The following is a 17,959-nucleotide window of genomic DNA, read 5'->3' as shown; positions in this document are numbered from 1 at the left end:
TCATCACAGTTTTTCTTAGTCCATTTTTCCTAATTAGAAAAGGGCTCTGTTTTCTCATGTTATCCACCAGATCAGGGAAAATACTGTAAAATCCTGAGTTGTATCCAATCTGCCAAGGCTTTCTTCCCATTCCACACACATCAACACTCTTTAAACATTTCTTGTGCTGAAAAATGCACAGTATGGTGGAATAAAAATGTACTATATAGATAAATCCACTGAATAGTCCTCAGTTGTCTGGATGGTAAAAAACAATTGAAGGTACAGTCCAGGCTAGGTTCAGTACTTACCAGCTGCACTGATTTTAGCAAGAGTTAATATACATGCTCAAATATTTTCCCCTTAAATTAATAGGAGAGCACATGGATTGTTCATGCATTACATAACAACAAACTCAAGTCTGCCAGCAAGTGTACACTCAACCACTACTGACTTCCCAATTATTGTACCTCAAAATGCAAGTTTATATAACTATATATTTACCGTATTCACAGTATAAGATACATTTAAAAAGAATAAACTGGAAAAATATAGTGTGAATCAAACCAGAATTTTGTTATTTAGTCAGCACTAAGGTAAGTGGGAGAAAAAACAAAAACGAGAGAAACAAAAGCGAAAGGAAACCCAGTATGACATGCACGCAACATTGGGGCAGAGTAACTCCAAATACAGAATTTTTACCCAAAAAGCATAGATAGTTAATGTTTGAAAACCTAAAAGAGATTCATGTTATGATTTGCCTTTTTTTAAAAAAAACACTAACAGTGCAATCCTATGGAGAGTTACTCCAGTCTAAGCCCATTGACTTCAATGGGCTTAGACTGGAGTAACTCTCCATAGGATTACATTGTTAATGTCATTATAACATTGTAATGTTGTTATTGGATTATGTCAGTTTGCCCCTTAGTGCCAGCCTCTGCCTCCCAGCTCTGGGTTAGGCTGAGCCAGACTCTCTGGTTTGGACTGCAGTGGGTGAAAGGAGTCAGAAATCCTAAACAAAAATGACTACGCAGAGCGTGGCTGTTTTAAAAAACCAAGCATAATGATATAACATCATTATGCTTGATTTTTTAAAAAATTCACCAATACATGATAGCCATGTACAAACCAACACAATGCAATAACAATGTCATTGTGACGTTATAATATCATTAAGTTTTCTTCACCAAAAAAGGTACATTTTGGGAAAGAAGGAGGACAACGGGGAATAAGGAGGGAGGAGCTGAGAAAAGGATGGAGAGACCAATCAGTGAGAAGTGGCCTGTGGAGGTGGTAAGGGTGGAACAGAGGACAGAGGTGGAAAAATCGAAAGGAAAATTCTGCACAACTGAAAACAACAACTCAAAACCACATCAAGAAAAACATGGGGAATAAGCACAAGCAGAGAGAGAAGCCTTGAAAATGCCACACTGAAATGTGAAGGGGGAGCTAAACGTGTGGAATTCAGAAGAAAACTCAAAGAGGAATGGACCCAGAACCAGCAAAAATTGTCCATGCAGAAAAGGCCCATTTCCCTTCTAAAAATAACCCAGACTAAATTTTCTGCTCATGCAAGCCACTTCCATCAGTAGAACAGAATGTCTCTGCCTCTGCCCCTCCCCATCAGTGCTGCAGCCCTGCAATGCTACTCCTGAGGGACAGGTGACCCTCAGAACAGCATGAGAGGCAGAGTGGGGGCCTACAGCAGGAAGGGAGAATTGGTGGAAATACTGCACCCTTCTGTTAGTGGAAAATTTAGTCTGCATCTGACTCAATGTGCATTTTCTAGATATGATCATTACCTACCAAGAAACCACTGTAACAACAGATTTACAGTGATGGAGGAGAAGCCAAACCTATCTATATATACCAATTAATTCATAACACAACAGCAGCTACAATACAACACATGATTAGGGCACTCTTAAACCTCTTCAAATCTGTGTTGCATTGTGACCAGTATATATGAAACACAGGATACATTTCTAACTAGGAGAACATTCAAGCAAGGACAGCTTGTTATAATTTGCAATGAACCATAATGTGCATTTTTGGAAGCAAAAGGTTTGCAATGTAAAAATAAGCTGTCCAAACGATGCTGATGAATTCAATTTCACTGATAAATCAAGATGTCTTTTCAGTGGTACACAAAACTCCAGCCCGTTAATAGTGAGCTCTGCTTTTCTGTGTTACTTCCTTTTCAATCCTCTGTATCCACAAGAACCAAACAAGGAACATGCTCTTTTTGTTCCTCTCATGATAATATCAGCAAGCAAAATAGACTCACTTCCTCACGGGTTTTAAAGATAATTCTTCCAACATAGCCTTCTTCTGGAAACCAGCTGTTCAAGAGCTGGACGAGTTCCTCCTCCGGACTGAGAACTCTTTGGAATGGTGGCTTCCTGTACTCGTTTCTTTCTTTAGATATAAAGCATTTCTCCTCCATCAAAAAATAGTCTGTGGGATAGTTTCCAATGCCTTTTGTAGTGGCCAAAATCTAATGGAGAGAATTATGTTAATAATTAGAGAGACAGATTCTTGCATTTTCAGTAAGCTGATTGTGCTGATAACAAAAGCCCTTTATTGATTTATCATGCGTGTGGTAAAACATTCTTTTGCTGTATTGCTAGCGATTCAGAGTGTCTTTCCTTGGGCTACATACATTGGGTAGGCAATCTGGGTAGTTTACTATTTCAGAAAAGGCAAATGCTGTTTAATCTTTTTTTCTGTCCAGTTTGGCTTGCCAAGCCATCTATTCATAATCCCATGACAGTAGAGCATTTTCCCACTGCTGGAATAACAGTCTCTGTTGAGATAATCAGTATGAAGTTTTTCCACTCATGAAGTTAGCCCTTTTAACTTTTATTTTGCATTTCAGCAATGTTTGAGCAAAAGAAACTATGCCTTCCCTTGGTGACAAGAGCAAGCTGCCTGTCATTCCAAAAGCAGACCTCCTCATCCACAATAGATATATCAAGTGGGGGGGCAGGTAAGGACTTTTGGGGTGCATTTGCCCCTCCCCTACCATGTCCTCTTTCCCTTCCCTACCTCCACCATAGGCTTTCCACCTATTCCTGCTTCCTTCCCTCTTTCCTTCCCACCCACCTTTGTCTGCCTCCTGCCTTCACTTATCCCCCTTCCCCATAGCCTCTTCCGTATAGCTAAGTTCTGTGGTGCTGGCTGAGACGGGCTCAGATGCATGGCAGGGGACCTGCAACGACTTGAGGGGTGGTGTATGTCACTTTGTATCCCCTTCCCCCCACTATTTTCTCTTTTCATCCTCCTGGCAGCCTCCATATGCTCGCCTTTCCTGATGTCCTTCTCTCCTTCAAACCTACTAAACAACTTACTTTTTATCTGCTTCCCATCTTCATCTATATTTATTAATTTACTTCATTTATAGCCCACCTTTCTCCATACAGGGGATCCCAAGCAGCTTATGTAATTCTCACGCGCATATTATCCTCACCAACAACCCTGAGAGTTAGGTTAGGCTAAGAGTGACTGGATCAAAGTCACTCAGTGAGTTTCCACAGTAGAGTAGTCATTTCAACCTGGGTCTCCCAGATCCTATTCTGAAACTCTTAACACTACACTACAATGGCTTTTGTGGTGAAGGGGATGCTGATGCTGTTGAAAAGTAGTAAAATGCTTGGGTCAGTTATGCAAGTCAGGTGGTAGCAAGTCATCCAGTGGTTGCTGGTGGTCATGTCCATTGTGAAACCTCCTTCAAAGGCCCAAACAAAGCCTCCCATCATCACTGCCTTTTACTGAAGGAAACCAAGCCTGGAATACTGGCTAAATGTTATGGTTGCCTAGCAACAGCCACTGAAGGCATCTGGTTAAAGCTCCTTATGTCATTTTGGTTTTTTAAAAAAACAATGTTTGTGGCGGGTTTTTTTTAGACTTCAGTTTTTCTAAAAACCTAAAAGAGTCCAGTAGCACCTTTAAGACTAACCAATTTTATTTTAGCATAAGCTTTCGAGAATCAAGTTCTCTTCGTCAGATGCCTGATACAGAGACTGGTCAAACACAGAAGAGCAGAGGGAAGAGGCAATTAGGGGGGAGGGGGAGGGAGCAATCAAAACATTCCTTTGCTAGTATATGTAAACATCTCCTTTTGGTGTGTGTATCAGTTGGCTTCAAAGGAGTTTGCCCTGTTAGTTTGTAGAAGCCAAACAGCTAGACCATCCAATTCCAATGCAGTATGGGCCTTCGATAACCACAGCTCTCCCTGCCAGATGTGTGAGAAGAAATGTCTTGTCTGTTCATGGCTCTAATCTCTGGATTTGTATCCACAGATCAGGACCACTTGGCTATTAGTATATGAGATAATTCTAACAATCAGGGGACTAGCAAGGACTTGCAGGGGAGGAGAAATCTTATTTCCCTCTGCATCCCACTTCCCCACTATTCCTTCTTTCCCTTTCCTGGAAGCTGCCATAACCTTTTCCCTTTCCCTACTTCCTTCTCCTCTTCCCATCTATTGCCCAACCTACCTTTATCTGCCCCCTCCACTTCACCTTTCCCTCCTTATCAGTCTTTCCCTGGGGAAAGGCTGGCCAAATTGCCTGGTGGCTGCTGCTTCCAGGCACAGCTAAGTTGTAGGGTGGCTGCTGCTAGGTTCAGCCAAGGTTATGCTTTGGGTGATACTGCTGGGCCTGGCAACATTTTGTGAGTCTTCAGTGGTTGCCACCAGACCTATTCACAGCAAATCCTCCATCAGAGACATGACAGGGGAGGGGACCTTTTGCAGGGCTGTTTTGGCCTCCCAGTCCAATCCTGCTCCTACCACTCCAAAGCTTTGCTTTACAGAAACCAAGGACTGGAAGGCACTATTGTTGTGGTTGCCTGGCAATCTGCAAAATGGTCATTGAGAACTCAGAATATCTTCTCTTAAAGCTACAGATATTTCTATTACTTTGGGAAGTTTTAATTGCCCTATTTTATTTATTTAGTTTTAGATTTCAGATTTTTTCTGCAAATCTGGAGCTTCCTTCAGGTTTGTAAAGACGCCCACCCCCCAGTCTGTCCCTGGCTCCATTTTGCAGGTTTTTTGATCCACGCTGTATGGCGCAATTCAGAATTAAATATATAAATAATGAACATACTATCTAAACAAAATATCAAAAAGACAGCATAATCACAGATTACATGACAGTGTTGGCATAAATCACTTTCAATCCGTATTTGAGGATCTGGATTATTTTTGTAAATATCTGCACCACTCTTTTAGCATCTTTGGAAGTAAGCAATCTCCACCCACTCTAGATCCTCTGCCTCCTTGTGAAGGATTTGCAAGTTACAAGGATGGTTGTTGTTGAGCCACTGCAACAGCTGAAGTTGAATGTGTGCAAATTTCTCACACAAAATCCACCCCCTGAAATTATCATGCTGGCTGGACAGTCCCCATTTCATCCCCTTTAACTCAAGACTGAAAGTGTTTGTCAGTTTGGGCTGCCAAAAGTCTTCCTGGACTCTCCTTCATCCAGCTGACTCTAGGGGTCATCTCCACTGCTACTTTAGCCTTGCTGCTCAAGTTGGGCACTTCCTACCAGAAGATACTCATGGCTGAGCTGGGATCTGAGCCTGGCTTCCACATCCAAGCCTAATATTCTAGTCAATGTACCATTCTGGTGCTTTGATAACTTAAAAAAAATTAAAGAAAACTAGTTTCCTTCTGATCAAAATCGTGATTAGGAAAGCAAGAAAAATGCCACTTGCAAGGTACCACTGTCAATACATTCATATTTTGCTCCTGCCACCCACTAGATAAAGACAGGCAATATAAAACTCATATTCTGCACTTATTCTGCTACTTTTGCTCCTGATTTGGTGAGCCAGCTACAGTCCAGTTGTCCCAAGGAAAAAGGACAGAAATGCTTTTCCTTGGTGGGTGCTATACAGCCTGCCAGTCTTATTTCCCCTGCTCTGCAGCTTGACAGCTCAGAGCTAAGAAAGGGCTGATCAAATCCAATGTTTCTTCCCAGGAATAATGACTACAATTCTGAAGATTAGCAATTTTTGCCAAACCATCTCTGTGAGTGAACACTGTGTTATTCTTATGTCAAGCTGCCTTGTTAATGTTAACACAGCTGTCTTTATTTTCTTCAATCCATGAAATCATTTTTCATACAGGGCAAGACAGACTTTAGATGATTTCTTAAAACCTTTCCATGCTATATATTTATATGTCCAATAAAAGTTTGATTAATATGAATGGCTACTGCTAATTTGAGTATCTGACCATCAGACTAGGATCTAGGAGACCCAAGTTAGAATCTCCACTCTGCTGTGGAAGTTTGTCTGGCGCCCTTGAGCCAGCCACATGATCACAGCTTAATCAACATCACAGTGTTGTGAGGATAAAATGGAGAAGAGAGGCCACTTTGCCCTCCTACCACACACTGGAAAGAAAGGTGGGGTATAGATGAAGTAAAATAAAAATAAAAATAAATCTATGCAGACTAAAAGAACACACTTACTTGATGAAGAAGCTGTGCTGCTGACGTCCCTTCTTTTATAGTAAAAACAGTGAAAGGTTCTGGGCCTGGAACGCCATGTATCGTGACCTTGAATACGGCAGCAGCTCTCTTCTCGAGTGTGCCGAACCGCTGTTCAAAACAAACATGTACCTGCATTGTTTACTCAGGACTTTATATTTAACCAATACATGCATATTTAATAAGTACAACTTGAGGAACAAGAACATAGCAAAGGGATACGTGACCCAGCCAAGGGTGGGGGGAGTATAAAGAACTAGAATATGTACAATTCCAAACAGGATATAAATAAGGAATGATTAGCACCAAAAGAAATTAGCTGGTGGAATCGCCTGCTGTGCAGAATAATAGATTGTCTTCAACTAATTTTAATTTTGGATGTCTTCTGAAGTGATAATCTAGGTTCACTGGGCAGATGCCAACTAATAAGTCAGAAAAGCCTTCCGGGTAGGGCTCTACAGCAGACATGTGCTGCACACTGTACCATGCAGGGAGAGAGAAGGGATGAAAGGGAGGTAGAAGAACTGTTCATTCAGCCACTTCTTTAATTAATAAGGTAAACTCAATAGAACTAATGAAAATGAAAAAATGATGGAAGGTATGAATACCAGTGCGGTATGGTTGTTAGGCTGCCAAAATTAGGATAAGGTAGTTCCAATATCTAAATCCCAGTCAGCCATGAAAGCTTACTTGGTGATTTGGGACTAGTTATTTCATGTCGGTCTAGCTTACCTCCCAAGGGTGCTACAAGGATAAAAGGGAAGAGGAAAGAACCACACGCTCCACCCTGAGCTCCTTGGAGAACGGATGGGTAAAATGCAATAAACAGATATTGATAAGTACATTGATATTAATTCAAATTAGCAGGCTTAAATAACTTCTGCTATCAAACATTCAGAAGAAACTGAGCAGCTATATTTCAGAATCTCAAGTTCTCATACTGATCTTAGCTCATAGGCAAGGAAGGTGCCAGGGCAAGGGAGAATCACAGGGGACAGAAGGCTGTTGCAGTGACAGATCTTCCCCTGCTTTACCCCTTACCACAGCAGCTCTGAAAAGACCATAACAAGACATTATTGCTTTTGCACCAAGAAAGCTCTTGTTCTGCCAAGCTTCCTCCCCTAAGCTTTTTGGCAAGTTTGCCCAACTCCTCCTCCTTGCTACAGCACTGTGTCTATGGGGTTCCATGACCCTTGACAATACTTGAGCAGGGGAGGAGAGAGCGGAAAGGGGAAGATTCATAAGAACAAGTGCCTTCTGAATGCACAACCATGTGATACAACCCATAAAAACAACAGCAAGCTTAACAATAAATACAAGTGCTAGACGAGAACAGCAAACTACAGCCAATGTTGTTTCTGTATAGAACATAGGACATGATTCAGACCAAATTAAGCTATATGCTAATGATTTCAGTGAAAAAATTAAACAGTTTTAAATCCCTACAACAAAATCAGTGGGATTTACTAAGACAAAGAATGAATATGGTACTCCTGCATATGGCTACCAGCAAACTCAGTGGACTACCATTTACTAAATCTCGTATCAGGGTCTGACAAGAGGTCAACAGAAACTGTGGCTAAATATATCTCATCAGCCCTAAAACATTGTGATCAAGTTCTGAAACCTCCTTGATGGACCAGATTCTGTGGATTTCAACTGAACTCTTATAGTAGGCATAATTGAAATCTCAGCTACTGTAAAACTCACTAGTTTTATACTCTGTGAATGAATCCTTTAACCTGAATTGTATTCATATGCACATGTTTTTATTGGCCCCAGTCTAAGCAAGTCTAACAAGCCACTGTGCTTTATGGACTATTTTACTGTGAATAAATGTAAAGGAAGACATTATTGGACTGCTTCACTTTGGCTAAATTGTTCCCCTAGTATCTTTCCAAGACAGAAGCTTCAAAAGCAACCTGAGATATCTAGTCTTCAGTCAAGGCTTGACCTATTTGTACCTATTTTGAACTTTGATGAAAGCAAGAGAAATGCAGACCAGAGAAAAACTAGGCTGGACGAAGCTGAATTCAAAGGATGATAATTAACATTTCAACATCAAACTTCCAGTTGGGAGACCCCTTGCTGTGTTCTACCTGAGATAGTGCTTAGCCCAGTTCCACTTAAACATATAAAGCTGAATTAGTCTGACTATAGGTCTGTCAAAGCCACTACGGCCTACTCAGACTGGCAGGGGCTCTCCAGGGTCTCAGGCTGGGTCTTTCCCACCACCTCCTACTTAATCCTTTTAACTGAAGATGCCAGGGATTGAACCTGGGATTTTCTGCAGGCAAAGCAGATCCCCTACCACTGAGTCTGCCATTATACCAATGCAACAGAGCATTTTCATTTCTCAGAGGACAAAAGGTTTTCAAATGCTTTGCCTTCCCTAGCAAAAGCAAAATGGACTAGAGTCCACTTCATCAGAAGTTGCTCCAGTGCTCCATTCCACAATCTGCTACCTTCAAAGATGCCGCAAGACATTTTGTTTTGAGTAACAAAGCTATCCCCATCCTGTAGTCCATAACGGATGACCAATTTCCTTGGTGGTGATCATTTCAAAGGTTTTGATCATGTGCTAAATTTCAGCTAACTAGAAGGTGGAATGGGATGATTTTTGCCAATTTATCCCTTCTGCTGCAGACCTCTGATTCACTTCTCATGTTGTTTCAGAGGTGCCCCATTCTCTAGAAGCGGCATTTTAAGGAACATTTTGGGGGGCAGTAGAAGTGAAGACGAGTCAAGGAGCCCTCTTTGCTAACTGAAAGCATGTTCATCAATGGAGATTTAGCCTGAGATCCAAGCCAATTATCAGCAAAGAGGAACAGAAAACTGTACTGTATCTGAAAATTACCCTATAACATGACAGTGACATTTCATTGGTCATGGTTTGTAAGCACCCCAAGATTTTAAGTATATAGAAACAAACTGACAAAACATATTTGACTTGAATTAAATTACCCAAAAAGCAGGCACAGCATTTCCAGAAGGATTTTCTTCCATTCTCCGACTGTTAATAAACAAACTTGAGATTTCTAATGCTTCATTGTGCAGGCTTCGCAGCTGAAGATGTCTGTACCCTTAAAGATGACAAGTGGAGATGGGACAACAAGCCAATCAGATCAGAGGCTACATGTTTTGCAAAGTAAAATACAACAATGATCATTTATAATATCTAAAGACATGCCTTGACAAAAAAAATAGCTTTAGGAAACAGCCCCAAAATTTAGGAGCCAGACTAATTTTTCAGCCTTCAGGGTTTTTTATTTTAATGACAAAATGTTCTAATTATTGCTACCACAAGATCTAATCCTAACCGCAGTTTCTTGCAATTTGATTAAAGCTATGATGAAACTGTTGTAAGTATATAAATAAATATATGGATAACAATCATCATCATTACCACCACAAGCACTAACCTCTAACTCTAACTTCACCATAGTTTATCTAATTCCAATATTCCTTTTAGTGCTAGAGCCATTATAGAAAACATCTTCTTAAAAAATTAGTTCATCAACTATAATGAATGGTTTAAAGTTAAATTTACATATAAACAAGCAATAACAAGAACTTTATGCACATACAACAAAACTTTATAATGAGAATGCAGTACTCCCAGCTGCAGCAATAGCTGTTTGGCTGGGGCCTGGGATTTGTCTCCCCGAAGGAGGGGGAGGCAGCAGGACTTTCCTGGGCATCTGGGGAATGCTGAAGGGGCAGAGACAGAGGCCTTATAAGGCCGCTCCACCCCTCAGTGAACAAAACTTTTTAATGAGAAATGAGAAATTTGCCTGGAGTTGGATCCAGACAGCTTTTTCACTCAATCTTTTCCTTTTCTTCTCCTTATTACAGCATCTGTTCCACATGACTTTTATCCATGCTGATCCATGATTGGATGGTAAAAGGGGAACCTCTTCCTCCACTTTTCACCCGTGGAAAAACTTGTTGGATCCCACCCTTTGTACTTCTATTATGAATAGCTGGGACATGCTACAAAAATCATTGCTGAAAATGATTTTCACCAGAGTGAAATTTCTAGGTGCTGTGGCAACCTGACACCTAGAATTTGTAAAGCCCTGTCTTATCATGTTAAAACATTCTAAGCTTTCTGTGATGTAAGATAAACTGGTGACAATCCAGAGAAGCCCTTTATGAGCAAACAAGAGCTTGTACACTGACACTTTTTGCTCTTTTGTTGTGAATAACTCCTCTCTGAGCTGCTGTCAACTATGAGAACCAAAGTGAATTTTCAGGTAGCACTGCAGCTCTTTGTTATAAGGAAATTTCAGACGTATTCCAAATAAATTAAGGAATATCTTGTTTGGTTTGTTAAAGCTGTTTTGGGTTATCCTGACTTAATAAAAGTAGCTTGAAGGCTGATTTTGCATGACAGAAGCACAGAGGTATTTAGAATGGTAATTAAAAACTTTACTTTTTAACATTCAGGGGAATCATATGCTGGATTTGCATATGTACTTTGACATGGCATAATTTGCCTAAAAGTTGTATTCATATAGTCGACATCCAGTTATATTGGGGAGCTTCCTCTTGTGCCAAAGTCTGGGGAGAGACAACAAGCAGCAGCTGTTATATTTTGGAATTAATTGCCTGCTAGCTGAGACTGCACTTGCACATACACTTGCTAAGGTTCAGCATGTACTCACATATAAAGCAACAGGTGTAATGCAATAAAAGAGGAAACTCTCAGAAAATTATTCCATCACTTTAGAATCTGAGAAGTCTCTTCATGCCAAGATAACTGGGATTGTGAACCTGCTTTATTTACAGAAACACACATGAGATCTCCACTCTATCACATCTTGCAGAACGTAAGGAGCTTTTTGTTTTGAAACAAACACTTTCAAATGCATGTCAAACATTATGGTTTTAATGAGCATACAATGCATTTGTAGCTTCTTAGACTTCAGTATCTGCCGCTATTGTCCTTCTCTCCTTTATATTTTACTAGCAATTTTAACACATTCTTAATTAAGATTGCAATAAATAAAACTGCTGCAGGTGGTAAAGGTCCGCCACTACCCTAAACTCTTGTCACCCTTTCCCCTAGGAACCCTGGGTAAAAAACAAAACAGGGCAATGTCATTCTGTTCAGCCTTTTTCTGCCACTTGCAAGCAACAGTCAATGAACTACAGTAGCAGCTGGGAAACATAAAGATGTTGCGTCTTGCATTTTTTGGTAAATGTTACTAAGACGACGCATGGGAGAATGCACATCACTGTGGCTGCCACTTTCCCAAAAACTATAGTTAGGTTTTCATACTCAGCAGCACAGTCTTCATTCTACATGCAAACTGCCTTTTACCTCTTTTTAGAGCCTTCAGTGGAATGATCCTCTGAGCCATCACAGTTGAGCTACTGTTTTCAACAACTGCAAACCGAAGGAAGACGAGATCCTCAAAATGAATCCGGAAAAGAAACTGTTCATTCCACATGGGGTTGAGAGTATTGCGATGAATGGGCTTAGTACGGAAATGGCAGCTATCCAGAGGCATTCCAAGCACATCCACTTCAATACACGGGCTTCCTGTGCTGTTACTAGGACAAACATTCTGTCCAGACACAATCTGAAACACAAAATAATCTCACAATGTGATGTAACAGTGATTTTATAATCTCTCTTTCTCAAACTGACAAGTATATATATGCAAAGAAATCATAACAGCAGTCTAAAATTTGCTCCTTGCTTATTCTGCTGCAAGCAGTCATTACCCCAAAGTAAGCACTCAACCGATAAACTCCTGCTGGTCTAAATCTTAGAAGTACCAATCACTTGCTTGGTGGTCCATGTACCATTCCAGCATCAAATCCAAAATATGTATTAATGAAAACCATTTCCATACAAGAACTATTCTTGTTTCATAATGTAAGAAGATGTAAAATTTAATAATTAACTTCCTCCTCCTCCCTGTTCCCATATTTAATTATACTAATCTTATTAACAATAGGAACTGGAGCATTTATCTGTTATACTTAGTCTAGAGAAGATTCTTAATATACTGTACTTACTGTCAATGAATAAATAGCTGGCTCCATATTGTCCAAATCTCGTTCTAATGGACAAAAGTACTGATACATTGAACAGTTCTTATCCCACAAAACAGGTGGTTTCAGGACATATCCACAGCCGCCATTTGCTTCAAACATAGCTGCATTCAGGTACAGGGAAAGATCTACAGAAGTTAAGAATTCCAAATTTAAGAACTGCTTAGACACATTCCAGAGTACAGTTTTTATTTTGAAATTTACTATTTAATTTCAGTCATACACAGCTCTGTAAAATTGCAACTCAAACTGTAAAAACTTTGAAGCAACAGCCAGTTTCAGTACAGTTCCTTCTAATGAGGAGATGGCCACACATTTTAATTTATTTAACTAACCATTTTACCTTAAATGATAGCATGACAAAATTCATATCAATTAGATGGAGCCATGTTAATTAGAAGTCCAAATAACAAAGGTTTATTGATTGTATGAACACTAGTTTTAGGAAAATTCCTTTCTGAATAAGGTACAGAAGCAGTCAATCTGACTAAAGTTTTGATTTCAGACAGACTAAATTATATTAAATCCAAGCAGTAACTTTTAACTGCCTCATGGAGCAGACTGACTCACTGTAGTTATATTAGCACTAGTAGGGCAGCCAGTCCCCCTTCTGAAAACACTACACAGTTGAGTGCATATAATACTTTTATGGACAGACAGAAAAGCCATTTGCTAGGGCTGCTTTTTTCTTTATGTTTCCAAAGGCAGCTTTGTAAGTGCACATCCACATGCCTCTGTATGTCCTATTAGGCACCAACGTGTCTTTCAATTCACCCCTTAAAAACACTGATAAGGCTGCTTCCCAAGAGTGTGTTATTGGCCCACACTATGTATTGCTGCATGAGCAGAAGTAATGGCAAACTATGGTTTGGCCTGATACATGGAATGAGATGCAGCTTCTAGCACACAAGAAGAGGGGACAGCAACACTCACTTATATAATGATAAACTATGGTTTGAAGTAACATGTGAATAGAGCCTCTTTGCCGCCTTTATCCTCTGCTTCTATGTCCTGTTGTTGGCTCTCCAGAGTAAATGGTTGGCCACTACGTGAGAAAGGATGTTGTACTAGCTGGCTACTAGTCTGATCCAGCAGGACTCTTCTTATGTTCTTAGAGCTAGTTCCAGACTAAATTTTTCAAAGGCAGAGTGGAACTTTCCTGTCTCCCACTTCCCACTACAGACCACCGATCTCAACAAAATACTGCTCCTGGGTGATAGAGGAACCAGAGGAACAACTTGAGGACTGGGCAGGAAAGAGAAAATCAATGGAATGTGCAGATTTAGTTTGGATCCAACCCCTAGTATGTCACCATTTAACAGATCAAATACATTTTCTAATTTCTAAAACTAATCCAGACCAGAAGAGTTTGCTATGCAACTGGTTCAAACACTGCCAGACCCTCTCTTCCTTTATAAAATAAGTGCATGTCACAGAAGTTGTATGACGATGAGTCTCTCTACACAAAACATCTTACACGAGGATGCTTATGTAAAAGACCTTAAGACTTGTTCTACCATTGTAGATATACATGCACTGCTAGGGAGACAGAGTACACTTTAATGTAAGACCACACAGAAAGTGAGTCACTTGAGCATCCCTATATAAGATGTCTTGTGTAGAGAGACTCTATGGTGGCCCTCTAGCAGTATAATCCGAAGCAGTTACACCCTTCTAAATCCATTAAACTCAGCTCACTCGGGAGGGTTTATTTCTGATTACGACTGAACTGTAAAAGTTTCTTAGTGCATGTGTCCCAAATGGAGAGGTGTTTGTTGGCTGTTACATAATGCTACACATATTTGTACAGATGCATGGGGCTGGATGTCTTGGATATTAGTGGTTCTGTGTGGAGAGTGAAACATGGAATAGCTTCTCCATAAAGTTTTTGTCAAATTTTTGTTCCATCTGTGAACCAACCACTACTAAAGAGAAGTACACATGACAAAACCAAAAACAGATCACTTATTTTCTGATATCTGAAATGCACGTGTGCATCTAAAACACGTAATGCAAGTTATTCTGCCCATACCATCAGTTTGGTAGTTCAGTGCTACTAACTGTATCCCATGTAGCCAGAACATAAGAGGATGAGGGTTGGAGGAGTCAATGCGTGTTGCTGCTGGGTATGTTCTCAGAAGCTGGCAGGTGGTATGTTGGATCAGTTTCTGAGAATATCGTCTGCACAGGCGCTTGGCAGCATTTTCATTTAGAGATGAGATATGGTAACATTTAGGTGTCCTTATGATAGAACTAAGGGAAGTTGCAGGGCTGAAAGAAGGCGCGCTAGGCTCTTCCCAGGTCTGCCGCACACTATCAAAGGCACCTAGAAAAGGAATGACATTTTCAAATTATAGACAACCCAGCCTTGCAATCTCTCTGCATCTTCATCTCTTCACCCATAAACATAACACATTAAGAGGAAACTAATGCATGATCACACAAAATCATAATCACAATCCTAAGAGCTAATTTAAGCATCATAAAATACTTCACTGCAGTGGCTTCCTCTCTCTCCAAAGCAAAAATCACTTAAAACAGGCCCGCCTGTTCAGAATTTGGAACTCCTGAAAGAAATCTTCTAAGAAATTCTAGCTATATCCATGTCAATTACTCATTTGCATGTAAATTACTTTTATCGAACTGTACCTCTTTCAAAACAACTTTATGGATGTCACTCTTCCATGGTGTGAGCCATTATGAGGAATAATAGAAAGTAATTAAGTTATTACATTAGTAATGCAAGAGAGAAAAGTCTAGTATAATGCAACACCCAAAACATCTGTATTAGGGGTTACAATATACGGATTTTATCCTCTCTTGCACTCCAGATCCCTTAATCATGAATGAAACATTTGGAATGAGTTTCAGCCATGTTCATTCTCTCACTCTCTCTCTCTCTCTCTCTCCTTCCCTTCCAGTTCCTCATGATGCAAATTCCCCTCAGTGAACCTTAACCACCTGAATATACCTGTATCAGATTAACTATGGTTAATGTTCACCACCCACCTTTGGATATTGCACTCCCCCCTCCACCCCATAGCAACCATTTGCAATATTTCCTTGTCCGCACAGGAAAATATTGTTGCAATTACTACTTATAGCAGACTAAAAGCAAAAATATCCAACAATATGAGGATGTAGCCCAGGATGTCCCTGTTTCCCAAAGTCTGAAACAAACGTGCATACTCTGGTTAGCACTGATGCAAAAATGGTCTAACCTACAGTGAAAGCAAACAAAGGATTGAGCAAATATGCTGGAGAGAGGGGCGAGAAGGAGGAAGGGGAGAGGCCAGGCCCACTGACACTCTACTAACCATGGTGAAGAGGTTGACAGTATTCTGTCTGCTCTGGGTCTTTAATATAAATCATGGCTCCTCTTGCAGCATTTAGAATAATTGTAACAGCACTACAAACACCCTTTTACATGTCTAAGTAAATGGAAAGCCTTTCACTTCATCATTCCCTGTATGTATGTTTAAAACATTTTTTTTAAAATGGTGGAGCAAAAAATCTATCTAAATTTGTTCAACTTGCATTTCTCCCAACAGCTGCACAGACGGAATGCAGAATATTACTTCCCAAGTTACACATTTCTTTCTCTTTTTTTATAGCATAGTCCTTTAATCGTATAAAGCATATCTCACAAGAAATAAAACTTTTTGGCTTTAAAAACAGCTTTCCAATTAGTAAATTTGAAAATGATTACATTTATATTTCTAGCAATCAAACTGTTCCAACAGCTCGTTACTTTACAGTAGATCCTTTATTTGTAATGAAGTCATTGTAATGGCTGCACTACTAATGGAAAATGATTCCAAACTTTGAATGCAGCACAGGCAGAGCAATGTGTTTGATCTTCAGCTAGCAGGTCTGGTGCGTGTGTTGGATTACAGAGTCATTCCATGGGATTGGTAAAAGAAGATGCTGACTTTACCTTTTCCAGATGCTTTGGCAAGCATTGCTGGCTCCCCTGGGCTCAGCCTCCCAGGATTGTTGCCAAAAATGGACTTCCTGCTCTTTCTTTCCTTCCCTCTGCTAGAGCCAGATGGATTTAGAGTTGACAAGCCTATTTCAATTAAAAAAGAAATAAATGAACTAAACATAAGCAAGTGGGTATACCTTTCATTAATAATTTTCCTGTCTTGTGCAAGAAAACACTGTAGAATTTTTATAGGCAAAACAATGATGCCAACCACCTTTTGAAAGCACAGGTGTTTCCAGGCACAAGGAGCCTTCACACAAAACTCTAGATCAGGACCGCTTCCACACTGACGTTCTCAGTGTTCCTCACCCAAAGTGCAGGGATTCTTTTGGGGGCCTGTGCATGACATTGCCATCTGGGTGTCTTCTGGGTTTTCCTGGGTTCTGCTGCAGGTTCTCCAAACCCTCTTTGGTACGAAGTTTTCTAAAAGATGGTACCCAAAGCGGGTTTGGGGAAAGTGCGGAGAGGAAGGTGTCGATTTCCACACCACTCCATCTGCATCCACCACAATTTCCTTTCCCATTACCAGTAGGTATAAAAATTATCAAAAGAAATCCCAGCAAAAGCCTGCCAGAAGTGGTGGTGGAGAATAGCAGACTTGAGGGGAAAGAACGGGGCCATGTTGAGTTCTCACTGTGGCTGTAAATGTCTTTGCAATGAGTGGCAGATCAAAATGGGGAATTGCCCTCCATGTAGAAGCAACCTAAGGCAAAGAAATATGAACAAGAACTATATCTATTATTTATTTCACAAGAGTAGCGAGAAATTACAGGCCTGTTCCTGCAACTGTTTTCCCCTACATTTAAAAATCTATTGTTCAACAGCCAACTATAAACACCTCTGTTGTGATAAAGTTTGTAAATATTCATTTTGTTTTTTAAGAGACGTTTGGCTGTGGAGTTCACTTATCAGCTGATGTATGTGATTTGAAATACTGGCCTAGGGTTTTTTTTAATTTTAGTTTTTGTAATTTTTTTTAGATTGTGTGCCTAGCTAGTCACATGAAATGAAAGAGAATAGGGAGGGCATAGCCTGGGGAAGGGGGAGCACAGACAATGTGTGATTCAGACTAATTAGCACATGACGAGACACTCAAGGCAGTTGCAATCTTGTCTCCTTGTTCCCTTCCTAACCCAGGACACTCCTGCTGTCATGGTGGGAACCTATCACATCCTATGGTCCTGTTTTTAAATGCCAAGCCAGTAACAAGGAAACCAAATAGTTGCTCAGAATTTAATCCTAAATGACCATCCCGACCTGGCATGTATTGCTGACGGATGCCTGGATGAACAGGGTGGGATGGTTTTTTTCCCCAGCTTGGCCTGCTAGGCTTCACGGTACAGCAGCAGACTAGACTGATGGACTGGGAGACAGAGTCACAGATGTCTATAGAGATACTACCTCCCTTCTCAGCTATCCTCTGCAT

The 17,959-nt window shown here is 40.3% G+C and overlaps 1 protein-coding gene across 2 annotated transcripts in view; it reads right to left on the bottom strand.

Moving 5' to 3' along the window:
- Positions 1 to 17,959, bottom strand: part of PLCE1 (phospholipase C epsilon 1) — a 190,431-nt gene that overhangs the window by 5,033 nt on the left and 167,439 nt on the right. For both annotated transcript variants that reach the window (XM_054982694.1, XM_054982695.1), the window contains 7 exons: positions 16,486 to 16,617; positions 14,581 to 14,874; positions 12,513 to 12,676; positions 11,809 to 12,070; positions 9,447 to 9,565; positions 6,465 to 6,593; positions 2,267 to 2,476 (listed from right to left, as the gene is read on the bottom strand). In XM_054982694.1, coding sequence (XP_054838669.1) covers positions 2,267 to 2,476; positions 6,465 to 6,593; positions 9,447 to 9,565; positions 11,809 to 12,070; positions 12,513 to 12,676; positions 14,581 to 14,874; positions 16,486 to 16,617 — 1,310 coding nt within the window. The remainder of the gene's footprint in view (positions 1 to 2,266; positions 2,477 to 6,464; positions 6,594 to 9,446; positions 9,566 to 11,808; positions 12,071 to 12,512; positions 12,677 to 14,580; positions 14,875 to 16,485; positions 16,618 to 17,959) is intronic.

This window comes from Eublepharis macularius, chromosome 6, assembly GCF_028583425.1.
Source record: "Eublepharis macularius isolate TG4126 chromosome 6, MPM_Emac_v1.0, whole genome shotgun sequence".
Lineage (NCBI taxonomy): Eukaryota > Metazoa > Chordata > Lepidosauria > Squamata > Eublepharidae > Eublepharis > Eublepharis macularius.
Note: the sequence above shows the minus strand (reverse complement) of the source record. Positions and strands in the feature narration are given on the sequence as shown.